This window comes from Dermacentor albipictus, unplaced genomic scaffold, assembly GCF_038994185.2.
Source record: "Dermacentor albipictus isolate Rhodes 1998 colony unplaced genomic scaffold, USDA_Dalb.pri_finalv2 scaffold_11, whole genome shotgun sequence".
Lineage (NCBI taxonomy): Eukaryota > Metazoa > Arthropoda > Arachnida > Ixodida > Ixodidae > Dermacentor > Dermacentor albipictus.
In genome coordinates this window covers 16,219,239-16,246,611 of record NW_027225565.1, presented here as the reverse complement: position 1 = coordinate 16,246,611, position 27,373 = coordinate 16,219,239, and the positions used below count along the sequence as shown (strand labels likewise).

General features: G+C 47.0%; 1 protein-coding gene and 1 pseudogene across 2 annotated transcripts in view; one reads left to right on the top strand and one right to left on the bottom strand.

Moving 5' to 3' along the window:
- Positions 1–27,373, top strand: part of LOC135896800 (uncharacterized) — a 183,139-nt gene that overhangs the window by 116,481 nt on the left and 39,285 nt on the right. For both annotated transcript variants that reach the window (XM_065425289.2, XM_065425290.1), the window contains 3 exons: positions 8,508–8,569; positions 23,884–23,969; positions 26,767–26,899. In XM_065425289.2, the coding sequence (XP_065281361.1) occupies positions 8,508–8,569; positions 23,884–23,969; positions 26,767–26,899 (281 nt within the window). The remainder of the gene's footprint in view (positions 1–8,507; positions 8,570–23,883; positions 23,970–26,766; positions 26,900–27,373) is intronic.
- LOC135896817 (uncharacterized) lies at positions 20,661–22,819 on the bottom strand (annotated as a pseudogene).

Here is a 27,373-nt window from a genome sequence, read left to right as displayed (position 1 = left end):
TAGTTTTGCGTTATAGCGCCCGCGGTCACGGAGCCTGTGCGTCATACAATGAGTTTCGGCTAATTGCATGTGGCTCTTGAATACCACAGCGCGTTCTTGAAGGCCATTTTCCATGCAATCTTTCTAACTTATAAGTCGTGAAAAATCTCGCCAAGTGTTCATTCAAGTCACAAAAACAGTCACTGATTGCTATATATTGAACTGTGCACTAAACAGACACAAAACCCAGCGTCAAAACCGCTAAAATGGCAACAATGATAAAATACCGGTAAATTAGTAAAGACATTTTTTTTATGTTGTTACGTAGGAAGAGGCATACAAGTATATTTACAAGGAACTACGCCGCACTTGGCCAAGAGGCTACAGCCCGCGCTAGCCTCTAGTCGTCGTCGTCGTCTTCCCACTGCTCGCCTCTTCGTGATGTAACGGAGTTATCCGCGGAATCAACGTGGACATCAGTGACGCAGAACTGACGGAGATGATCGTCAACCGGAGAAACCCCGGCGCTCTGGGGGTTCGAAGAATCAAGAAGACAACAACAGTGATCGTGTTGTTCGACGGACACAAGGTCCCCCTAAACGTCGTATGTGATGGTGTTCGCTACCCTTGTTCCTTGTATCGAAGACAAGTAGACGTTTGTTATGCGTGTGGAGATCTGGGCCACAAGTCCGACGTTTGCCCGAAGGGCGAAGACCAGAAAAAATGCCGCGGATGTGGCATGCTCACACCGTCAGAGGATCATCAATGTGATCCCATGTGCGCCATCTGTGGTGGGGCACACCAAACGGCAGACCGCAAGTGCAAGTAGCGCTTCCAGGTGCCATACATCGTGCGCCAAAGACGGCGGCGCCGGAGGCGCGCACAGCACGCGCAGCGTGCAGCAGGACCACGTGGCTTCGACACAGCTAGCGGCGGAGAAGCAATGGCGGGAGAGAAACCCTTCTACTCCCCCCACCGCAACATATCGGCATCGAGAGGACGCACCCGCTCGCGATCCAGAGGGCGATCCAGCAGATCGCGCTGTCGCTCCAGAGGGCGCGACAATAGCAGCAGACGCTCCCTTTCGAGAGGACGATCGGGTTCCAGGGTTCGAATCCAGGAACCAATGTCCTGGGCAGACAAGGCCAGGATGAGCATCTCAAGCGGCAAAAAGGTAACACAGGGCATCTCGCCGGAGCATAAAAGAGAGCAATCTGAGATTTTAATGCTTAAGAAGGAAAATGCAGAGGTAAAAGAGGCACTACGAACCCTGAGGGCTGAGTTCGAGCTCTTCCGTAACTCCCGTGAACCCCGCGAAGTAGCCTTACCCATCCCAGTTCAAGCAGAAGGGTCGAATAAGCGCAAAGCTATTTCCCCCTCCGCGACCACGGAAAGAGAGCCAATGCAAACTGACGAGTCCCCCGCTCAGGACCCTAAGCCAGAACCAAACATACTCGCGTCTTTGAAGGTAATTGAGGAATCGCTCACGCAGATGAGAGAGGCCTTAGCTATTCAATCTAGCTCTGTCGAGCCCATGGACAGTAACATCTCCCACCTAACACGTAGAGTTGGCATCCTCGAGTCTAAAATGAAAATGATAGACGCTAGCAAAATCAAAAGCATCTCCACTGGCACCACTGCAAAAGCTAAGAAAGTACAGCAGGATCCCGATAACACGAGTCCCCTGCAGGCTCTGCTAGCTCAATAGGAATCAAAATGGCAGGACAAACCGGAAGCCTAATTATCTGGCAGTGGAATTGCGCCAGCTTCTTAAGGCGCAAGGCTGCTCTATTGCAGCTCATCAAAGCACAAGCGATAATGCCACACGTCCTGCTCTTGCAAGAAACACTTAGTGAGAAGGTAAATTTATCGGGCTACCGTTCGGTTAGTCAAAAAGGAGAAAATGGCAGAGGTATCGCCACATTCGTCAGGAAAGACACCTCTTTTCAGGAGCATGAAGTCAAAATTTGTAACTCGGATAAGAAATCCGGTCTCGAGGCACAGTTAATTGAAATCATCCCCCACGGAAAAATTCGACGAAACATTTTCATTCTCAACCTGTACAGCTCTCCTTCCGCTCATAAGCATAATGTCCGCTCACTACTAAATAGGGTCGCAACCACTGCGAAATCGCAGCCCTTAATAGTCGCTGGAGATTTCAACGCTCCCCACCCGGCTTGGGGTTATGGAACACGAACAAAGAAAGGGGCCAACCTAGTTGCAGCGAGTACAGACCTAAACCTGACACTGGTCTCGGACCGACATTTCCCCACGAGGCTGGGAAACTCGGTCGCCAGAGACACGACCCCTGATCTCAGCTTCACTAGAAATGCTGTGGCCACGTGGTCCAACTTACAGGAGAACTTGGGGAGCGACCACTACATAATAGAACTCAGGATGGAAATAATAGCAGCTCCTCCCAAAACCTATAAATACACAGACTGGGACCTCTTTAGGAAAATAAGAGGTGAAGATGAGGCCGCATACGACACGTTCAGTGAACTGCTTGTACAGATACAAATGGATGTCGAGAAGGCCACCAAGGAAATAGTTACGGATTTTGATGCCCCAGGGATGGACTCAAGGTTAGCGCATCTCCTGGAAGCCAAGCGCTCTCTCCTCGAGAGATGGAAGACACAAAGACTCAATCGCAGGCTACGGAAAAAGATCGCGGAGCTCAATAAACTCATTCAGGAGCATTGCTCAGAACTTAATAAACAGCAATGGAGAGACGCCTGCTCGGCAGCGCATGGAAAAATGCGCAAAGGAGGCAAATGGACCCTCTTCAAACATCTCTTAGACGATGGACAATCCAAATGTAATCAGAGACTAGTCATAGACCGATTAATTAATAAGGAAAAAATGGAAGGCATCTCAGAGGCCTCCATATTTCGGAAACTAGCGAACAAATACCTTCCCATTGGCAAAAGCCCAGGTTCTCCCCTCCCTCAGTATGAGGGCGCGTCTGCCCCAGAGCTGGACGTCCCCTTCTCGGAAGCTGAGATCAGGGAAGTGCTGCACAATTTAAACGGAAGGTCTGCCCCAGGCCCCGACGGAGTTACAAACCGGCTCTTAAGAAATTTGGACGACAAAGCAATTCAAGCTTTAGTGAAGGAGATAAATGAGGTATGGGAGCAAGGCGTTGTACCGGAGAGTTGGAAGAAGGCCACAGTGGTCTTAATCCCCAATCCAGGTAAATCACCCAGCTTGGAGAACCTCCGTCCTATCTCCCTTACTTCTTGCGTTAGCAAAGTAGCGGAACATGCAGTGCATAACAGGATATCGAGACATATTGAGCGCAACGAACTATTCCCGTACAATATGGTTGGTTTCAGGCCCTTGCTTTCAACGCAGGATGTCATGCTCCTGCTCAAAACACAGATAATCGACTCTCAAAGCAAGATGTAAAAGGCGTCCTCGCACTGGATCTAACCAAGGCATTCGATACCATTGCAGATGACTATATCCTACAGGAGATATCAGCCTTGAACATAGGAGTTAAATTCTTCTCCTTCGTTGCATCCTTCCTCGAGAGCAGGACGGCGGCCATAAAGTTGAGGCAATCAGTCTCGGAATACTTCACACTCGGAAACAGGGGTACTCCCCAAGGGGCAGTTATCTCACCCCTTCTGTTTAATATAGCAATGCGCAAGTTGTCGGAAAGCCTTGCAGCAATTCCTTACGTAGGTCATGCATTATATGCTGACAATATTACAATCTGGTGTTCTGGAGGATCGGAGGCTACGGTCGAACAAGCTCTACAGGAGGCTCTGGATGTTACGGAGTCTTTCTTGAAAGGTACGGGACTGGCACTCTCGCCTGGAAAGTCGGAACTCTTGCTGTACACACAGGCCAGGCGAGTTGCTAGGGGACTCACCCCACTCGATCAGGTGCCAATTAGCGTTCGTACCAGAGATGGGCACACCATCCCGAGAGTAGACTCTATCCAAATACTAGGGCTTTCAATAAACTCAAAGGGATGCAACGCTAAGACTATAGCCCAACTCACCACGAAAACTGAAAACATTATTAGATTAATCATGAGAGTGTCCAACAAGAAAGGTGGCATAGGCGAGGATATACTCCTTAGGGCTCACCATGCTTTCCTCATCAGCCATGTCATTTACATAGTCGCAGCCCTCAATTGGACGAAAACAGAAATGGATAAATTAGACACGCTTATGCGAAAAAGTATCAAAAAGGTGATCGGCGTGCCAATCACGGCTAACACAGAGAAACTCATGTCATTGGGAGTACACAACACAACTTCGGAATTAATAGAAGCACAAAAATCAGCACAAATCATTAGATTATCAAACTCCAAAGCAGGCAGAAGACTTCTGGATGCGGCAGGCCTCCGTCCTAGCTTCAATCAGGAAAATATCACGCAACTTGATGTTCAGACATGGAACTCCTTTATTGTAGACCCTTTTCCAAGAAATGTCCACCCCCAACACAATAAAGGTCGAAGGTTAGCGAGGGCTAGAACTTTCTTAAAGAACATATCCGGAACGGAGACCTTTATTGACGCGGCGCGACACGCCAGTGCCAAAAGTTCTCCGTAGCCATAGTCAATGACAAGGGAGAAGTCCTCTCGGCAGCCTCGCTGAAAACCTCCTCGGTCGATGTGGCGGAACAGGCTGCTATAGCTCTCGGATTACTGGACTCAAACCGCACTACGGTGTACACGGACTCCCGAGCAGCCGTTAGAGCGTTCGCATCGGGATTGATAGCCAAAGAAGCAGCCAGGATTCTAAACGGCAAACACCCCTCTGACGTTGTTCACCACATAGTCTGGTTCCCAGCTCACATGGGACCAGACGTATTACTGGGTCACCTGAACCCCAATGAGATAGCCCACGACCGTGCGCGAGGTTTCGTATGCCGCGACGGGATGGTGTCTCGCGTGAGTTCGGGAGAGCTCGTCCACAGTGATCCACTGGTTACCTTTCATGAAATCACCTCTCATTACAGAGGGAATAGGCAGAGTTTTCCTTTCCCCCATCATAAGCTTAACAGGCCACAAGCTAGCACGCTTCGCATGCTCCAGACGGGGTCCTACCCCTCTAGGGCCTTTTTGAACAAGCTCCACCCGGACATCGATCCACTCTGCCCAGATTGCGGCACTGAATTTAGCTCATTAAATCACATGCTCTGGCAGTGCCCTGTGTTACAAGATTTTAATACAGAAGAAGACTGGACGAAGGCCATCACAGACCCGAGACAGGACGTCCAGCTCCTGGCTGTCCAGAGGGCCCGTGAACGAGCGGAGAGGCATGGCCTCTCTGTTCCGACATGGGACTAGCCAGCGGCTGGGTAGGGACCTGCAGGCCCCCACTTAGCTCCTCAGGACCCCAATAAAGTCGTTTGCTGCTGCTGCTGCTGCTGTTCCGTACCACTGCCCCCGGCGGCAACAGTGCCGTCCCGGTGCGACTAAAGGCCGAACTCGGAAGCAGTGTAGTAGGCCTTGAGCCGACTGATGTGCACGACATAACTATATTCCAGAGGAGAGGACGAGGTTGAGCCCAGAGGAGCAATATCGTACGTCACATGCGTCACCTGGCGCAGCACGCGGTAGGGCCCTGCGTATCGCGAAAGGAGCTTCTTTGAAAGTCCGGCGTGACGAGAGGGCCATGACAGGAGCACGAGCGCACCAGGCGAATACTGTACGTCACGATGGCGGGCGTTTTACTGACACTGATGAGTGGTTTGTGAGGCCGTCAGTCGTGCACGGGCAAGCTGGCGTGCATCGTCGGCGAGGGCGATGGCGTCGCGCGCATACTTGCTTGTTGAGATCGCAGCAGGAGGAAGTGTCCTGTCTAGGGGCAAGGTCGGTTCGCGACCGTTTTGCTCGCTACCCTTTGAGAAAGTGCCAGCCGCTATGCCGCATTCATCTCACATGTAGGCACTTTTCGCCCTCTCGCACTCAGCTTCGGGCTGAAGAACGCGCCGTTTAGCTTCTCTAAGTTTATGCATATTGTCCTAAAAGACTTGCAGGAGTTCGCCTTGCCATATCTGGATGATGTAGCAATTTTTTCGGACAGCTGGGAACAACACGTATCGCACCTCAAACAGGTGTTCTCACGGTTGAGAACCCACAGTGTGGACTACGTAGGGATTCACTGTTAAGGATTTATAAAATGTATATCCTGAGACCCTTATTGGAATTTGGGTGTGCCTTATTCTCAGGCGCCCGCCGTGGTTGCTCCGTGGCTATGGTGTTAGGCTGCTGAGCACGAGGTCGCGGGATCGAATCCGGGCCACGGCGGCCGCATTTCGATGGGGGCGAAATGCGAAAACACCCCTGTACTTAGATTTAGGTGCACGTTAAAGAACCCAAGGTGGTCGAAATTTCCGGAGTCCCCCACTATGGCGTGTCTCATAATCAGAAAGTGGTTTTGGCACGTAAAACCCCATAATTTAATTTTTTTGTTCTCAGGCGGCCCTGCTTATAAAATAAAGCCTCTTGTTATTTTGGAGCGCAAGGCCCTACGCCTGTGTCTGGGACTCCCCAAGTTTGTGGGTAATAATGTTACCTAGCAAGAAGTGCACCTTCCAACATTTCCCTTCAGAATTCGCATCTTAGCAATTCAAGCATTTCTGAAATTTTACAGGTTGCCGCTTATACGATCTCAATACGCGTTTATTAGTGATCCAAATTCCTTCTTTCTTGCTCATTGGCCTCGTTTTCACACTCTACAGATACTATTTGTACAAAAAGAATTAGATAGCCTGAATGTGAACATTTGAGAGGTAATCCATGTACCGACTTAAATCAGAATATTAAGATAGATTTTGATGACATTTTCTCACCCCAACTGTAAGTTTCAATCAGCCACTTTTTAAAATAACCTCTTGTAAGATTATGTTGCCACGTACAGTGAAATAACATAATAGCTACAGACGCTTCAGTGAACAAAGGAAAGGCGGGCGTAGGCATTTTCTCGCTTCCGCTTATCTGCATGGTCACTCTCCTTGAGACTGCCAGATTTCACACTCGTTTTTGAAGCCAGCATTTAGCAGTGATTTCAGCGTTTCGGAAGCTCCCTTCGAACTCAATAGGCGCGGTTACTAAAACAGATTCCCCGTCGGTCTGTACTTCGCTTACAGCTTCATCCAATTCGCCAACTCTAAAGCCGCTTGTAACATTAGTTCGTCCAAAATTGAATTCTCTAAAACGTTTATGGGTACCTCACCCCTGTGACTTACATTCAAATGAAATGGCAGACTCATTACCGCGAGCACCTCTGAGTGGCCCCATAATGACGGTTCTTCCAATAGTGGCAGACATAACAGCAAGTAGATATAGAAAATATTCAATTCATAGAGATGTCCATCAATCAATAATAACACGAACAGATTTTCAGCAACTAAAATTTCCGTAGAATATCCAGTGGTGTCTATCAAGACAATCAGAAGTAGTGATCACGAGATTGCGCGGCCGTGTCCCTCCATTAAACCTATAGTTACACAGACAGGTCTGACACTATCGCCTCTGTGTACATACTGCCAAGATACAGAATCACTACAACACTATTTTTTGGTAAGTCGGCGATACAATTTGTTAAGGAAAAGGCGTCTAAAACTTCCGCTTGTTAAATGAGGGTTAATATTATCATCATAACCGATACTATTTTTCGGTGCATCAGTTATAGCTGTCAGCCACAGGGACGTGTTTGATGCCGCTTGCGGTTACATACTATCAACAACAGGAATAACGTTTTGATTGTTCTTTTGCAATTTATGTGTTTGTTTTCTGTTTCCATTCCGTTCTTCTGTTTTATTTTTTAATCGAATATGTAACACTTCAAAAGAATAGGTAATCGTTTCAACACGCGATTCTTGCCCAACTCCTCAGTGTGGGTATGAGCCATAATATGAGGCCATCATCATCATCATCATCATCATCATCATCATCATCATCATCAAGTCTCGCGCTGGTTCAAATAGTAGGCTGGTACCACCGTTAGACTGGTACGTTCCCCTGTCAACACACAATCCTTTCAGGAGGCCGTGGTTCAGCGGGACTGGGGTGCGTGGTTTGCAGTCCATGGTCTGTGGTGCTGTGTCCACCACCAAGCTACCTGTGGCTGCGCTTTATGTACTACGCATAGAAAGCAGTACGCGTCAACCTCATGAATACGACAGGGAACACCATTGAGTCAAAGAACAGCGCCTGTACTTTGTAGTTTCTTGCTTACCCCTTGCGCTGATTTCCCGATCCACTCGAGTACGACCGGGTTCAATCGCGATTGAAAGTTTCCCATGTGACCCAGACAACACGCTTTTCGCTTGGTTTCTCCCACATAAAGGGTCCCCAATAGTAGCATTTAGTTTCTGCCAATTCTTACAGCTCCAGAGTGCTAGTGATTTTCGCCGCGGTGACGCATTCCTGGAAGGCGGGCTACTAATACGTTGTGTGTAAAAATGCATTTTTACGATATTGTGCTCACGAAACATGAGGCGAGCAACTAGCTGTCGCTGTCTAATTAAGACGTGTGCGTTCTCTTTGGTTCTTCCTGTCTTAGAGTGGAGCTCGTGGCTGCCCCGTCTCGAATTCCGCCTCGCCTCGGGCCTGACCGTAACCAAGGTAATCAGCGCTCCTGCTGCCATCTCTCTCGCTCGACTGTAGTCTTGCTCTCCCCTTGTGATGGAGTTCATACAATAATTACTAGAGGGAACTCTGGCCCTAGTGTCTGCGGGAGCTGCAATGGTAGCTGTTGTACCAGCATGGGAATTATGGGAAGTGCATGGATTTGCCTAAATTTCGTGCTTTTGGCTTCAGACGGCTTCACGACTTCGCAAATTTGTCATTTTGAACATTTTACTGCGTAATAAATAAACAGACGGCAGGATTTGGACACAGGACCTCTAGCACAGAAGCCGGATATTGAGACCATTAAGCCAAGGACGCACGTATCGACAAGTGAATATAGAGATGGTGTTGTGTGAAACGCCCTTATGAATTTATCGCGGGTACAAGACACCTTGAGACGCTTTGCGCGTTTCAATTTTGTCACCTCCTCTCCTCGGCGGTGACGGCGCGATGTCAATTTTCGACCCATAACTCATTTAGGCCCAAACAAAAGAATCTTTCTTACCTCGAAGCCCTCATTGCGGTGAGGCAACATTATGTGACTCTGAAAGCATGCTTACTGATGGGCCCTAAGCGAAGGCTTTCTTGGTGCTTCCTCAGCCTTAGGTTCGTAGCTCCGAAGCTACGTTCATGCGTCCTTACGCCACTCCTGCAGCTGAACGAGCGCCTCACCTCACTTCTTAGCCACGTGACGCTTGCTTGCAGTCAAGGCCCTGTCGCCTGCCTGCGGGGAAGCGCAAGCATGGTACGTCTTGCCAGGCATGCTCGTTTCAAACGCATGTCCGGCATAAGTGCCGTCCGTGGCGTTCCTAGGCGCTGCTAGTCATTGCACGACGCCGATGTGCCAACGTTGCTGGAGCACAAGTTTTGCGCTATAATGTGGTACTTTTTTATGTTTAGTAAAGAAAACTTCAAAAAAGCGTGCACGCGTCTGTATATTAGCACTTCAATATAAAAATTAGATGTTCCCCTAAACCATTTAAGAGGTCCTCTCGAACCCAGGCATGCCGCAACCATTCGTTACGTTAGCACGGGCGAAGGGAGCTTTCAGATTACGCTTGCTTCCTCCATCGGTCCTTCGCTGTAAGGAGGCGTCACGTAAGGTTAGGAAGCGGTCGATGGAAAGGAACGTTTTATTGTTTGGGCCTGAAGGCTTTCACCTTAATGCCATAAGAAACCAGAAAAGGACCATTTATAGTGAGCATATGCTGCAGTTGCCTTGAGCCCGCACAAAATGCCTCATACCGCAAATAATATCAGCAGTTGCTAACATATTACAGGCATGGATGAGTTCGTTGTTATAGATTATAGATATCTGGCAGCACATTGGAAGAAGAGATTCGATCTTTTGCAAATGTTCACAACAAAGGAGCTCTTGCTGGACCCAGCATTGGGCTGATCAAACAGCGTAAAAACTTAAATATAGGTTTACCGTGGAGAATGGGGTGCGAAATGAAGGAACACTGGACAATCTGTCAATTACGAGTGCAAACTTAAGTCTAAACTTGCTCCTCATCTTTGTCTGTATATACTGGATGTTTCAGCGAAGACTTCCAAATTTGTTTTAGAATTGCAGTGGCAGATAGCACAATTATATTCCATAAACCAGTCTTCTCGAATGGGGTATGTGTAAAAAAAATTGAAATGCATAATCGACAAATTAAGAATAATTAATTAATTGAGTGTTTACCTATTTAGCTAATGGCACATACTGCAATTTACAAATTCTAACCGGAGAGTCCACAAGGCAGATACACTCAGAACGAATTCTCAGGATGACACCCTTTTCGAGATGTTAGTTTCCGAATTTTGCGGATAAATGCATTGGTGTTCCACTTACTTTCGTGCTTCGATGCATAAAACGACTCCGAGAATAATTCGAAGCAACGTATGTTATTTGTGTAATATCTTCCTTGAATAGCCGAATTAAAGCTTAAAGAAATAATTAAGCACACAAACCGAATGTCTGCGTGTTCCTGTTTTATTTGGCAACGCAGCAAGAGAGATGTATTGCCTTTTCGTCAGCTTGTTCCTACGTTGTGCAGTTGCGCGCGCAGACGCCGAAAGTATGTCATTTTCTACCGTCTTCCAGCGCAGGATCATGCTCTCTGATCCGCTTGTGTCTGCCGTACTACTCGTGTAGCACTGACTTATCACAGCGTGCAAAATCACGCGCTGCGCGAAAAGAATGGAAGTTGTGCGCTGGTTAACACTCCTTTAGTTATGCCTTGTATACTACACAAATAGTCAAGACTGCATGGACGTGGGAACTGCCGTGTTCGCCGTATCACAATGTGTATTGCAATGCGCGCGTAATGCAGAGGTTGTGTATTCGGCTCTCACCGTCAGACCCCAAGCTGAGTTTTCCTCCTTTTCCTATTAGCTTCTCGTTTTTGCACTTTAATCTGTAACTACAAATAGTTTATCCTATGCTTTCCGTTTCTTCATTATCTCTATCTAACAAATACATGAGAGCGTTCTTACAAAACCGGGGACCTCAGTTGCTCTTCTTTTCGGCCAATACTTGACAATTGGCTATATTGTGCTTATGGCCTACCCATTAGTATTTCTTGCAGCCTATTGATGTAAGAGTTTCATCTCTTACGTTACGACCAGTGATGTTTTTTTTTTTCTTGTAAAAGGATCTGTGCTCTTTCTAGGGCACACAAATACCGCCTCAGCGTATTCTCCTTTTCCATACCTACTGATATTTTTTTTCCACAAATATTTATTATGCGTTTTTGAAAAGTTGGTCCGTTTCAAATGCCTGCCAATGTTGGAACAGTTGATTGCCACCAGGCTTAAAGGTGTGGAGCGGCTATTCGTGTAGTTCTTTTCGTGTCTGTTGTCATCTTGTGTTGAAAGTAATCTTAATTGTGCGCGACATTTGGCTGTCGAATCATTGCAAACGTGTTCCTAATTATTCTGAAACAAATATTCCTGCTGTAAATATGTGCGTCCGCGTTTGTCTATTCGATATACGGTCCGACTATTCGTATTCGATTCGAATTTCAAGAAGTCGATATTCGACCGTCTCCCTCCAATATTTACATACTGGATTAGAACAGCGTAAATTTTCCATTATCTTCAGATTTGAAGGTTAAAATTACAGCACGATTCAAAAGAGTAAAGGCAACGTAGTTTTTCTAGCATAAAAATGCATTTAGGCTGAATAATAACCATAAATGTTTTGTGCTTGCCGATATTCGTGGTAGCAGAACTAGATTGCGTGGAACGCGCTTGGCCTCCATGTTGTTAACATGGCAATTTACCCGAGCTTTGTGCAAGGTAAATACTACCTTTTCGCCTTTGATCTGCCTGCTGAAACCCACCCTGAAGTAGCGATTTGTCAGAAACGTGTGAAATACGGAAGCAATTGGTTCAGTCGCACGTGAACGAGCAAAGCCGTTGCGGTATTTACGCTTTTACACAGTCGATATGTCTTAATATGAATGGAAAATTTATTCCCCTTGGTTTTGGTACAGTAATTCTCTGACACGTTTTCCACGCGTCTATTGATGGAATGGAAATAGTTACACCATAGGTTTTGTAATACTCAATTATATTGACATTCAATATATTTTGTAAATAATAAATAAACTCCAATTTTCTTACCACAATGTCAAGGCTATGGCAACCACTGCGCTGTGAACCACTATCGCAATGTGAAGGCTGCCAATCGGAAGGCAACCGTTGGTTCATCATGTGGCCCTCTAACGTCAAACTATTCCAATATGTTTTTATTCCAATCTCCTGACGTCAAATTTGCGTAACCGCTGATGCAAACATCTGCGGGTCCTGAATAGACCAATCAGACGCTGTCCTCGTTCATAAGAGCTCACTTTTGTTTCCTTGATAAACGAATAACATTTCCTACACTGTCCGGCTTGTCTTATCTGATTGGCTGACAATAGGGTAGGAACACGCTCAAGAGGAGAGGGACTCCATGTGGCCGAGGCAGTGCACTGAAAATCGAGAACCGGATAAAGAGGCTGGTGCCGGCGTCTGCGATTGCTCCACTTTCCCTGACTTAGCTTGTGGTGGCTGGTCGAAAATCGCGGCGGCATGCAACGGAACCTTAAGAATGACGTAAAACGGATCCTCAGCAAAGAAGAGTTGCAACAACGAGGTCGTAAACTTGCCCAAAGTGCTCCAAGATGTTACACGGTGACACAAAAAGTTTGATAATACGCAAATAAACCGATGATTTCCGGCAAGTGCGAGTAGCCAGTGTCTGAGCGATCGGCGGCAGCCACCTATTATTCCTTTTGGGAACGGGGAGCGTGCAGCTATTCAGAAGCAAATTCAGTTTTTTTTTGCGGCATATTATTGCATCTTTAACGCGTACACGTCACTTTGACGCCGGGAGTATTCGCGGTTTTGTGACGTAGCGTGACAGGCAGGTGAAGTGGGTGCCCCCCGAAAACTTTTCAACAATAGCCGAGGTCTAATCTCGAATAGACGTCGAGTCAGAAATAACAATTTTTCTTTTGTTCGGTCAAATCATGCATAATCAGTGTTTACACGTCATATCAGATGGGGAGCTATCGCGGTTTTCGTGACATCGCGTGACAGACAGGTGAAGTAGGGGTGGTCCAAAAAAGTTTTTGACCGATCGCGGAGGGCTGATTGCAGAATTGGAATAGAAAAGTCTGGAATAGTTTTGCGTTATAGCGCCCGTGGTCACGGAGCCTGTGCGTCGTACAGTGAGTTTCGGCTAATTGCATGTGGCTCTTGAATACCAAAGCGCGTTCTTGAAGGCCATTTTCCATGCAATCTTTCTAACTTATAAGTCGTGAAAAATCTCGCCAAGTGTTCATTCAAGTCACAAAAACAGTCACTGATTGCTATATATTGAACTGTGCACTAAACAGACGGAAAAGTCACAAAACCCAGCGTCAAAACCGCTAAAATGGCAACAATGATAAAATACCGGTAAATTAGAAAAGACATTTTTTTTATGTTGTTACGTAGGAAGAGGCAGACGAAAAGCTATATACAAGTATATTTACAAGGAACTACGCCGCACTTGGCCAAGAGGCTACAGCCCGCGCTAGCCTCTAGTCGTCTTCGTCGTCTTCCCACTGCTCGCCTCTTCGTGATCGCAAATACTGTCGCGTAGCAATATTTTCAAAGATGGTTAGGTTAGACGGCCCCAACAAACACGGAATGATGCAAGGGATGGTAGACAAAACTTGTTTTGGACAGCCTAGTGATAGCTTTCTCAGCAATGCAGAATCAGCAAGGCCGACCCGCAGGTGTCTCGCACCGCGAAGTACGAAGTAACGCGTCATCTGCTACAGCACGAAGTAGGCGAGGCCCGAAAGCAGGGGATAAGCAATAAATAAATCGTGCCTATGTGAGCCCAATTTTGAGAGGAAACTTGGCTTGAGTTGTTGTTTTGTTGTATATGTGAAGTGTGCAGTGTACAGCCGACAGTGCCCAATTTCACAAGTGTGTGTGCGTAGGAGGGCGGATAAATGGCCTAATATTCCTTTTCAATTTTGACTGGGGGAGGGGGAGGGGCACACCTCACCCCGAACCGATAGATACACGTAATACAAGCATAGGTTCACGCACATACAAGCAAATACGTCCCACTCGATGGCCACAAGCACTGGATGTCACAACTCTGACATGATGAACACCGCCGGCAGACAGAAGCAAATCTTCGTACTGCCTCAGTTTCACCGCGAGAACATCTTTCACGACAAAATAAGTGAAAGCAGACTTTAACATTCTGGGAAGGTCAATTGTACTATTGAGGCTCAATTGCACTATTGACAGACCAAGTAGCCGGAATCAATGTCTAATTCAAGAGCTGAAAGGCTAATACAGACTTGCAGAGGTGGGGAAATTTACGAAATGTTACCGCGTAGAATCGGTATTCCACATAAATACGAGTGATGAGTGTGCCGAAGAACCAATGTGGCCGAGACTCCACGTGCAGCTGCTGGAGACGCCAGAACCCGTTTTCAGTGCTTCAAGCCGCTTTCTGTAGACCCGAGTGATCTTGGTTGGGACTCTAGGCGGATATATTCCCGGAACTCAAAAGTGGGGGAGCAAATGACCTTTGCTACCATCGTCCTTAGAGGGGTGGCGAGGAGGGAGCAAGTGACCCCTTGCCCGCCCCTCCCCCCTCCGGTAGATACGCCTATGAACGCCGGTATGGAACAACTTCTAGTCACCATAACGCATGGAAGGAATTTCGTTCGCGGAGGTTAGACGGGGTGAGTTGAGAGTGTGTTTCGCTTGGCAGTGGAGCTCGCCTGCTGTAATCATGAGTTCGCGGCATTGAATGAGCCGATTTGAAACATTTTTGTGGCAAAATGCTCCTAAGAGGACATTTAACTACTTCCAGCGCGTAATCAAAATTTGCTATGGGGTCTCGTGAGGGGTCATTTAAGGTAATTAGTTGAAAACTTGATTAGTTTGTTTTATTAGTTGGTTGTGCGTTTCATTTTTTTTGCAAGTAATGTCCGCCTCTTCAAGTGACCAGCTGCTAGACTAGAGTTATGCTATCTGCCACAGGCACCATAAGATAAATTTTTGAAAGTGTTCTTTGAAACGATATGTGTGTAAAAACATGTATGCACCTATATGTACACATAAAACCTTTTTCAGCTGCATAGTTGCCAGCTGAAGGATTGCGGGGGTTCTAAGTGATAAACGTTCTTGGTTCTATTGAAAACAAGCAACACTGAGCTAGCGTAAATAAAGCTGTGGCGGGGAAAAAGCACTATGACTCCGTTGGCAGAGCACAAAAGAATAAACACACCGTACGGGAAAACACGTTCTTTTTTACTGTCAAACGTTTGGGCTGGCGGGCGAAACTTCAGTAACGAAACGTTTCACAAGTAAAAAAGCACGTGTGTTGACGTACGCCGTGTTTATTCTTTTGTTATATATATATATATATATATATATATATATATATAACTCTATATAATCTATATAATCTATCTATCTATATATATACATATATATATATATATATATATATATATATATATATATATATATATATATATATATATATATATATATATATATATATATATATATATATATATAGATAGATAGATAGATAGATAGATAGATAGATAGATAGATAGATAGATGGATAGATAGATAGATAGATAGATAGATAGATAGATATGTATACATTCTCAATAGAACCTCAATATATCGAAAAGTGCGGTGATCGCGAAATCGTTCGATATAAGCAGAATTCAATATACAAAATCGCGTAAGAACTCCTGCAAATCAATCAATGAACCACGGACGAGATCGGGGATGCTTTTTCGGACCGCGCGTTCGGTTGCACCGCGGCCAATTGTCATAGTGCGCGCCGACTTTGTCAGCCTCGCGAAGACAACGCGGCCTAGGCCAATCACGCACGGCGCAGTTCAACGCGCGCTTCGAACAACGATCGCCGATCGCGCCCCAATCGTTGCGCAGCGAACACTAACTTGAAGCTTCACACAAAATATTTATTTATTTAGCTGAAAGTACTGCAGCAGTCTAGCCTGTTGAGAACGGCCTGCTGACGTGCAAGTTTTGCCAGCCGGTTGCGACAGTGGCGTGATCATTTCCTGGAACGCCACCGCAAACCTCTAGCCACGGCGTCACTAAGTCGACTGTGTGTGGAGAACAATACGCGCGTCCTCGACTCTCCTTCGCTGGAGCGGAGTTCGACGAAGCAGGTTTTGTGCCTGAAGCCGCCACCGCCCACCTGATCTGCCATGAGTGGGGGGGTTGCCGCGGGAACGTCTACGGAGACCCCTTCCCACGCGCCGTTCAAGACGCAAGACAATGGACACCACGGCGGCCGCGCTGCGGGCGTCAGCTCCGAGTTCTGCGAAGGCCGTCTGCCCTCGGGGGGGGGGGGGGGGTGGGACCGTGAACCCGTGCGGGTGTGTGTGTGTAATCCCTCTTGCAAGAAGACGGCTCGTCTCCTGCTCGAACGTTTTCCCTCACCTTGGAATTGAGGGAGGACCGAGTGTTTATAAACAGCTGTTGTGCGGCTGCTCAGTGAGCTTTCTCTCGCAGTCATGCTAGACTGATGAACTGCAACGTCCTTATGTAGATACTGTAAACAAACCCATATTCCTCGTTCTCGATGAGAAGCAGTCCTTCCCTTCAACAACGTCCTCAGCGTGGATAAGTTGGACGACGGCATGGGCCAGCTACGTTCTAATTCATGCCCGGCTCCAATCTTGACAACTGGTTACGAACGATGGGATTCAGCCCCCAATCCTTGGAAGCCTGCTTCTTAGAAGCCTGCGGGCTTAAACACGGAGTTCTCAACATAGTGTAAACGATCCACAAGCGATAGGCCGGTGCCTTCTTTTGCGCCGGAATAGCGGCGAAGAAGGGCAAGAGCTGCTACAGCCTCAGTTAAGTCGGGAGCGGGGCAACATCAGCGCTTGCGGGATCATCCTCGGCAGCGTCTTCGTTTGGCCGCTACTTCCGGCGCGATCTCCATGTCCGTCAATCGAAGCATTTTGAAACACTGCCAATAACAAAAGATGAAGTGGCATCAGCTAAGGCTTCTATGAAAGAGCCCACTGAGAGCGCACTGTCGCGGGTCTTTGTGGATGCAAACCGCCATTCCTTTTGAAGGCGCCAGGCGCAGAGGAGGCAGGTCGCCAAATGCAATATCTCGTTGACGTTGTCCAACAGCCCAAGCCGCCGTAATAAAGTTATTTCACTCACTCACCCAAGCCGCCGCATACCTATGCCGCATAGTTGAAGTGGCGCCCTGGGCGCTATCGATGTGTGCATCTCGGTGTGTGCGCAGCAGTCGGGAACACCCATCGCTCCACCGCTATTTTCGAGGGTGTGGCGGGAAAGCTCACCAGAGCGCACGTGGTCGGGGGTGGCGGAGTTCGATATATACATTTTACGTCCGACACTGTTGGAAAGGAAAAAATTAAATATGCATGCGATTTTCCAGGTGATATAGAAAGTGTGCGATATAAGGAATAATTCGATATATCCGAGGTTTGGCTGTATGTTGCATTTCCAGGGACTTTAGTCTGAGAAAGCGCAGATGTTGCAATAGCTGCACACAAAGTTTATGTGCAATAAAACATATTTGAAGTGACACTGCAAGTGAATGTTCTTTTTGCTTTCAAGCCATAATTCAGTTCAGACTAATGCCATCTTCGACTGGTCGTTTCTGAGCGCTCTGGAGCGCTCTCGCGAGCGGCGTTGTCTTCGGCTGGTTGAAAGAGGGTGCCCGCCCTGCGTTCGGCTGGTTCTTCTCGATTGCTCTCCTCCACCTTCGAGCGCTCTGAGGCGCTCCGAGTCCTGTCGTCGGAGCAGTCGTCGAAATTGAAACGTCATCGCAGAGCCGCGTCGCTGCTGTTGGCGACGGCCCACCGTAACCTAGGCAACCTAGGCCACTGCGACGAATGCTCGTCCCGCCGGCGCGTCCGCCGGTTTTCCCGGCAGCGCCGGGAGCTTTCGATAAGCGAAACATCGGCCGTTGGTAGTAGTCACGTGGTTTAGCATCTGCCATTGCCTCCTCCGAGAGCGAGTCGCACGTTTGGCTTGCGCGCTCGTCCTCTACCTCTGAGCTCGAGGAACGCCGGATCTGCCCGACTCTGCTTCGGGGGATGGAAGCGACCAGCCGAAGATAGCATAAGTGTCGATACGAATAAATGGGAAATCCCAGCTAACTTTAGCCTGGTGTACACTTTTGAAAAACCGATTCAAAATACGATTATGTACGGTGTTTGGTGAGCACTGACCTACCACCAAAAATGTTTGAGTCATAATTACATTGCTAATTAGATAACAGTATTTTTTATTTGTCTGTAAAGGGCGTGAATTGCCATAGGAAAGCTTTCGTGCCCTAAACCATCCCATTCAGTCAGATTCAGCACACTATGTCCTGTGTAATTATCTTTCTGCCGTTTACTCACGTGCGAAGTACTAAAACTGCCACCTAATTTACATTTCTATGCATTACGACACCAGCAGTGCCAAAAGTTGTTGAAAGGAAATAACTACACTCGTTGCCTGACCTTGCAATCGCCTGGTCATTTTGGAGCGGCGACCATCTTGCGGGACATGCCTTTCGTGATAAACAAAAGTCAACGCCAGCAGTTTGCTATCTCCAAGCAATTCCCAAGTCAGACAATGAGCGGAGCTGCATGAAAACGCTTTTGGGGCCAGCGATGTCGGGGTGCGTGTAATCATGCAGTGTTTCACATGCTATGTACGAAGATAAAGTGCAAAGAAGGTATTATGCAGGACATATTGCATGCTATAACCGACTTATATGAATATTTTAGAAAGCAATGACATTTTTCATTAGGAGTCACGACTCTTACTTAAAAGATACTATGTTTAATTATTCTTCTATCTTAGGCAGGTAATTGGTACGTTACAAAAATTATCCCTTTGCAGAAGAGAACTTGTGGCTCAACACCGCTGGGCACATAACCATAACTTGCCACTTTCTTTTTTAACGACTTGGCTAATGTTGGCTCTCACACCCCATATAATCTAGTGTCGCACACATCCCTTGTAAAGAAATCTTAGAGCAGAGGAACTCCGACCTATCACCCTTGCTCGCTGGAAAGCCGGCCTTGTAAGCAGTTTTCTGCATCTAAGCATGGAGTGACTATGTAGTCACATAATCGCAGCTTTGATCTTTTCATTTTGCGGGTGCATGCACATAAAGCTTTACTCAAAACATGAAGGGCACGGTTTTTGATCAAGTAAGACATTTATGTGTACCTTCTTACAGACCACCCCTATTTGTTTTTTCCATACATTGTGACACTTCCACTTTTCATGATGACCGTTGACATGTTGCTTATTCAAAAGCTGCCAAGTCATTCAACCTTTCACTTTTAACAAGCATTACATGTGTAAACTTATCAAAATCAGTTTTGCTCACCCGTTTTGCCCAGCATTTCCATAATATTTCCTTAAAGTACCAACCTTAGTTAGCGCAGCATGGCGAAGCCTCAGTGAAACTCGTTTAGCCATGGAGTTGCAAGGAGTCTAATGACACCTAATATATTATTACAATATTAAAATATTATAGAATAATATGACGCCTAACTATGCATGAAGTGTATATGTTCTGCCACCTATGTATGCAGAATACTCAATACTAATCAAGTAGCAAAATCTTTGCGTGCATGACTGTCTTATTATATATGACAGACAATAACAATTTGAGTCGCATGTGGCCACAAATTTGTTGCACCCGCGCTATCACTTCGGCTGCAGCCAACGTTTGCACGTATGCATAAAAATATTTTCTTGGGCCCTGCTGTTCTAAGCTTCGGTGGTTCGCTGCATTATGCAAGTCGGACCCATGCTTTGTTCCCCATCTGGGTTGAATGCATTACAACTTTGTTAATACAAAATTAAATGGATCTGCAGCATGATTTCTTCAGGAGTGAGAACACACCAGAGTGAGGGCATTGCCTTCCAACGATTATATTCCCCCTGGAATTTTGGAAAACCACTTTGCAATAATTTTGACGGAACCCATCTCGCACTGAATTTCAATGTTAATGGGATTACCAAAAAAGCAATGTAATGACACATCGTATTGCCACCACAAACACCGGAAGTGGAAATCTCGCGGCCATCCACAATGCCAAATGATACCACGTAACAGGGTAGCTTTCTCTAACCCCTGCACCCCGGCTGAAACTGCGTAGCATTCCTAGTATCCTGGCTGTAACTTGCTCCACTAGCTCCACTTTGACGAATACATTTTATGTCCTATAGATCGATTTGTTGCAAAACTGTAAATCTCAATGTACTTTTGTTTTCTTTTACTGTGTTAAACTGCTCCCTAACTTGAATAGCTAGTGTAAGGTAATTTTGATCTCAATATACGTCCACAGTGTGTTTGTTTTTTCTATTTGTGTGTCTACACTTATTATAAACAATTTGTGTCCCACATCTTTGAGAAAGAGAGAGAACAACTATAGTAAATATGCCTGCAGAGTCGGTTAGGCTCCCTCCACGCAGGGAGGGCAAGCTTTTACCGCGACACGGCCACTACGTCAGTCTCGTGCATTGTGCTCCTCGAGGGCTTGGTTCCTCGCTACTTCCGCGGATCCGAGAGGGCCGCCACCCCCTTCCTGGGGGTGCTGCCCCCCTTCTCCTCGGTTTCGCTAGGTCGCTGCCTCTCTAGAGCTGCCGAGACCTGCTGGACGGCCTTTAGTTGTGTATCTTGGTCATAGGTCCTCGTTGCAGCCTCTAGATGCGGCGGGATCGTCGTCTTCTCACTGGCTTCTCGTGGATTTATACTACAGTCCCAAAAGATGTGAGCCGCGGTGGCTCTCTCCTTAGCGCACAGTCTACACATGTCACTCGCGTACACGCTCGGACACACGTGCTTAGCTAGCACCGGGGTGAGCAGGGACCCCGTCTGTAATTGCCTGTATAACACTGCCTCCTCCCGGGTAAGCCCCGGGTGAGGTGGCGGCATAGTCTGTCTGTTAAGTCTGTACCACTTCACTATTTCATTGAAGGTGGTCATCTTGTCCTTGGCACTGCACCGCGACCAACACTCCGAGTCGGCCGTGCTTGCAGCTGCGCGGTTGGTTAGTCCTCGCGCGGCCGAGTTGGCCGTCTCGTTGTGGTTCACGTTCCCGCGTTCCGACACGTCACTGCCCATGTGGGCCGGAAACCACTTGATCACCACAGCGCTTTTGTGTCCGATGTCTTCGGCCTTGCGCAGTATGCGCGCAGCCTCGCTACATACCCTACCCTTGGCGTAGTTCTTCACTGCCGTTCTAGAGTCACACAACACTGTAGTGCATCCGGGGTCGGAGAGGGCCAAGGCGATGGCCACCTCTTCCGCCTGGTGCGCCTCTCGAGTCCGGACGCTCGCCGCGGTCTTCGTTGCACCCGTCGATGCCCCGACAGCCACCACCGCGTATGCGTCGCTTCTCCCTCGATACTCCGCCGCGTCCACGTAGATGGCGCCTTCTTCTCTGGCGTGGAGGTCCACGAGCGCCCTGGCCCTCGCCAACCTCCGCTCCTTGTTGTGCTCGGGGTTCACGTTCCTCGGGATCGGGCAGACCCTGAGCTTTCTGCTGATGCTATCCGGTATAGGTACGTCTTTCTGCTGCTCGCCTTCCCTCGGCTCGAGGCCAAGGTCCCGCAGTATCTTTCTTCCGATTCTCTTTTCAGAGAGACGCTCGAGTTGCGCCGTTCTCTGTGCTTCGGCTATTTCATCCAGCGTGTTGTGGACTCCCAGCGCCATGAATTTTTCGGCGCTCGTGTTCCCGAGGAGGCCGAGTGCCGCCTTATACGCCTTGCGTATGGTGGCGTCTATCTTGTTACGCTCGCTCGGCCTCCAGTTGTGGGAGGCGGCCACGTACGTTATGTGGCTAACTGGGAAGGATTGAACGAGCCTAGTCAGGCTCTCCTCCTTCATCCCCACTCTTCTGTTGGACACCCTCTTGATGAGTCTCATTGCCGCGGCCGCTTTGCCCGCGAGCTTGTTGACCGTTTCACCGTTGACTCGATTTCGCTGGATGAGCAGCCCGAGCACTCGAATCTTCTCGACCTCAGGTATTAGTTGTCCTCCCGCTGTATTGACCGTGATCTTGGACCGCTCGTACTTGACTTTTATGTTCTTTCTTTTCCTGGCAGCTCCTGTCGGTGGAATCACCAGCAGTTCTGGCTTGGCCGGAGAGCAAACGAGTCCAGACCCGCCCAGCTGCTCCTCGATGGCGTTGACCGCTTCTTGCAGCGTTGTCTCGATGTGTCCGTCGCTTCCTCCCGGTACCCATAGCGTAACGTCGTCGGCGTAGATGGTGTTCCGGACTCCCGCTACTCTTTCTAGCCGGTTGGCTACCCCGATCATCTCGTGATGATCGGGGTAGGTCTCGGTAGGTCTCGGCAGCCCTGCGGAGTTCCGACGCTGCCCAGCTTCTTCTCTTCGAGCTGCAGGTCTCCCGCGCAGATTTCAGTGGTCCGTTCCATCAGGAAGTCTTTGATGTACTGGTATGTCCTTTTGCCCATGTTTAGTCTGGATACTTGGGCCAGGATAGCCGAGTGCCTCACTTTATCGAAGGCGCTTTGCAAGTCCCGCCCGAGTATGGCTCTGTTGTCCTTGGTGCCCGTCGTATCGTCGATGATCTCGTTCTTCAGTAAGATCATGGCGTCTTGCGTCCCGAGCTTCTTCCGAAACCCGATGATGGAATTTGGGTAAAGCTCCGATTCTTCCAGATAACCCTGCCACCTGTTCATGAGAACGTGCTCGAGGACCTTTCCCACGCACGAAGTGAGCGAGATCGGCCTGAGGTTCTCTATGTTGGGCGGCTTGCCAGGCTTGGAGATGAGGTACGTCTTGGCTGCTTCCTTCTTGCCAGCACTTGTTGTAGAAGTTCGTGAGCGTTTCGATGGCCGCTTCGTTGAGGTTCTTGAGCGCTCTGTTGGTCACTCGATCGGGACCGGCGGCGGACCTGCCATTGAGATCCTGCAGGGCAACTCTGACTTCCCATGTCTGGGTGTCTCTATCTAGCGTCTCGTTCTCGTTGCCTTGGTAATCCGGGTGTCTTTCCGTGGGGGTGGTTGGTAGGTACTTGGCATACAGGCGCCCCTTGAATTCGCCCTCCCCGTGTTCACAGATTGCCGTGTTCACAGATTGCCACATCTTTGACATTATTTATATGCAATAAAGATTCCAGATTCACAGATTCACAGATTGCCTTGTTCACAGATTGCCGTGTTCACAGATTGTCACATCTTTGACATTATTTATATGCAATAAAGAAAAAAGTGTGGTTTTCAAAGTGAAATACGCTTCTGTGCTGGGATACTAAGGTTTGATCCCACCATCAGGCACGTAATTAATTGTCTTTTACGTGTAAGCTATTTAGCAAGACAGCAGCGTAAACGAGCAGCCACAGTCAGTAATGTCCGGGAGGTTTCACAGAGGAACCTTCGCTTTAAAAAAATTTCCCTAAAAATTCAAAATTATCGCAGTCATGACAGCACAAGTACTGCATCTGCTACATGTAACGCACCACAGTAGCTCAGTGATGAGCTGTTCTGCTGCTGAGCATAAAGAACGGGTTGCATCCCAGCCCCGGTGGCCACGTTTTGATGGGGTTGAAATCCAACAACCCTTGTGGTAAGTGCATGTTAAAAGACGCCTGGTGGACAAAAGCAATCCAAAGTCCCCCCCCCCCCCCCCCCCCCACGGCGTGGCTCACAATCACATAGCGGTTTTTGCACATAATTCCCCACAATTTTATTATTTCTTTAATTTTTAACCCACACGCGTTCTTTGCTTGCGACGGCTGATTTAGAACATGCCTAGAACCAAGGTACCCCATGGACGACCACGCCAGTCATCGCACCTCCACGGAGCTGACACTGAGAAAGAAGAAATCAAGTAAGACTGACTGCCAGTACGGTTCAGCGACATTTTCGCCTTTGTCTAATTGTTCTGTTTTTCATGTTATTGCCATGTATCACCGTTTGACTTTTATTCACTGATTGCTTTTGTTCAATCATATTTCGATGCAAGATGTGCTTGATTTCGCTATATGAAAATTCTTTATTTTTATATTTATTTATTTATTTTGCCCTCAGGGATGGTGATTTCACGAATATCATCGTTTATTTAGTGGCGAGACTGGCATTCCTAATCAGATGGCATGCGTGATGCAAGCAGTGTTGTAGAACTCGAATCTATCTAAGCCCCATGATTATTCTTGAACGGGGCATGCATAAGTATATGACAGATTGAAGTCCTTGGCTTAGATTCAAGAATGGTGCTCTGTGCTGCCATCATTTCAATGTTGCTTTCCATCCCGAGTACAATTTCATCAGATCAACAGTTTGATCCCTCACTCATTCTTTCCGGTAACATTTCTGCATCTTCCACGTCACTACATTGTGACATTATTATTTTACACTGCAAACTGATGGACAATGAAAAGAAATAGTTGAAATAGATGAAAATAAAATGTTCGATGGATTGATTGACAGTCAAACTCATGGACACCCGGCTTTGCTGCCCCCACTATGATGGCTCACTAGGTATGGTGCTCAGACGACAAGCGCGAGCCGGCATCGATTCTATTCTTGACCATTGCATTCCAATCATAGTAGAGTGCAAAAATTTTTCGTAACTTTTTTGGGTGCATGTAAAAGGGGCAGCAATAGCAGGGTAAGTTGATCCTTATTGGTAAATTATACATCTGCAATACTATAAGAAAGGCCACATTTATGGCGAGAGGCGGCGTGGTAAGCCGAGAAAAAATGCAAAAACTAAAGAAAGGTGGCGACACCGCCTCGAAGTGTCCCACACCAGCTAGCCGTGACCCCTTGGATTTAACGTCTGCTCAGGCCACGTTATAGTTAGTCTTTCACTGTCAAGGACCCACTACACTGTACAATCAAACCTCATCATAAGCAAGTCATGATGAGTATACCTTTGTTTTTCTGATGTTCCTCATTACCATATTTGTAGTTCTTGTTGAGCTAGCCGGTAAAACATAGCTGATAGAAGAGGGCTGCAACCATAGGTCAAGTTGCAGGACATGGGCCTGTCCACTTCTGTGTGCATGTTAATTTGCGTCCCTGTTCGAACATTACGTCAGCAATTCTTTCTGCCAGTGTAATATTGGCAATAAACAATTTTTACTTAATTCACTATATTGAATTGAATTGAATTGAATTTTATTCTCCTTGAACAAATACTCAAGGAAGGAGCAGCCACAAAAAGCTACTGAGATTAGTACTGAGATATTCGTGTTTGTTATATTAGGACTAGACAATTAATCCTACAGAGCCAGAGAAAATAGAAGAAAGTACTTTGAAATCTACACCATCACACTGAAGCAGTGGCACTGGAATTGGCGAAATAAAGAATTGGAAGATTGAGCATTATTTCTACGAATAAGTGACCCATTACCTAAAATGATCGAAGATGTCGTTTTGATTGAATATCAGTCTAAGCTCATTCAGTGTTTCTTTTTAGTATCCCTTTAAATAACATGCTGCTGTGTCTGAGTAATTATGGTGTTGTGTGGCTAAGCCCGAGGTTGTGGGATGAAATCCCAGCTGCCACGGCCGCATTATTTCCGTGGGGGTGAAATGCAAAAACGCCCTGTGTATGTTGCTTCTCCTTCCGTATTTCTGTCGTTGTACTACAGTTGAAAGCTCATTAAATTCCCAATCTTTGCTTGGTCATTTGCCAAGCTCTTCCTCTATTCTTTTGACTATAATTGTTATTTGTTCAGCATTTAAATTTTACTGGTTAATTTGAGCTCTTTCTCTCTTTACCAACTACACAACCCATTTTCAAATTGACGCGTTTATGGTCCCGTCCGCTTTAGACCCTTCTGTTGGTTAAAATTATACCGGAGTTCCCAACAATAGCGGGCTTCATATTCAAATCGCAGTATTGACATTTAACAACCCAGAATTCAATTCAATTCAGTATCCCTTTAAATAATGCGAAGTAGTTGAAATTGATGTCGAGCCCCAGCTGATCACGGTATTTCTCATATACATTCGATTGCTTTTACAGGGTATCGTCCTTAACTAAATTTTAATTTTACTCGTATTCTGCTTACGAAAAAATAGCGCTTTATCCATTAAGTGAAGCCGCAATGCAATAGCTGGCAAAATATAACGTGCGTAAGCTTTAGACTGCTTCGTGCAGTGTTTGTTTTCCGGAACATTACCAGATGTGAGCGAGGAATCTCCTTTCTAGAAGTATACGTGCAAAACTATTCGTATGCGCAAGTTGTGCCTCGTGGTAGGGATGTGGAAAAAGTTGGCTTCTGTTCCTCATCTTGCCTACCTGGACTTAGCTACTGGTGTCGACTAAAGCAAGTTCTTTGCTTCTTCCTGCTGGATTTGCTTGGCGGATTTGTGTCAGAATAATGAGTGTCCAGCAGCTTTCGTGGCCACTTGAAAAAAAGGATGGTGAAGGTCACCATTGCAGCAAGCAACATTGTTATTGAACATTGCCCTTTCAGAAGTATTTCAGCATGTATTCGGAAAAAAAGAAAGGTCATTTTACTTACAAGAAAAACTAATGATGACCTATAAGTTGCAACTGAACGCGATTCCTTTTAATATTGTTCGAAGTATCTGTGTGTCAGAGCAATGTTCATCTATGTGTCTATGTGTCATAGAAATGTTCCTGCCCCATCTCCTGACTGTTTTGAGCGCAGGCACCTTGAGAGACAGGTGAAAGAGCTGCAGCGCACGCTGAAGGAGGCAATCGCCACTACCGAGGAGAACGCATCTCGGATCTGCCACGAGGTGGACTTGTGGTATGACAACATCATCCGCACTGTGCCCGAGGTAATGCTGTGTTGTTAGTGCTCACTGCATTGTTTTCTCTTTTGGATGCTTGCACCCCACCACTCCCCCCCGCCCCTCCCCGCCCTGAACAAAACAATCATGGGAGCGTTTTTCACTGTGCAGAGAAAGCATTGACTGGATTCTAGTGCACGCATTAGTAAATGTTGTAGGAATTTGTGTTTCTGCCAAAGATAACAAAGGCATCACGTCCTTATGTCAGAAGGGCAGTAATGCATTGTGGAATGGAACATGTTGCCTGATACTATGTTTATCGTACTTACCGTGCTTTTCTGGATAACACCAACAATTTGATACATCTGACCCTTCACCGTGACAACTATTTCCCTGTTGTAACTTGATATGCACGTTTTGTGGTTTTTCTGTGATTAATCGACACTTCCACACGTCCATAATTATTGAGTGTATGTTTATTTTGTAATTCTCAAACACAGTTTCAAGTCTAGGAACATTAAC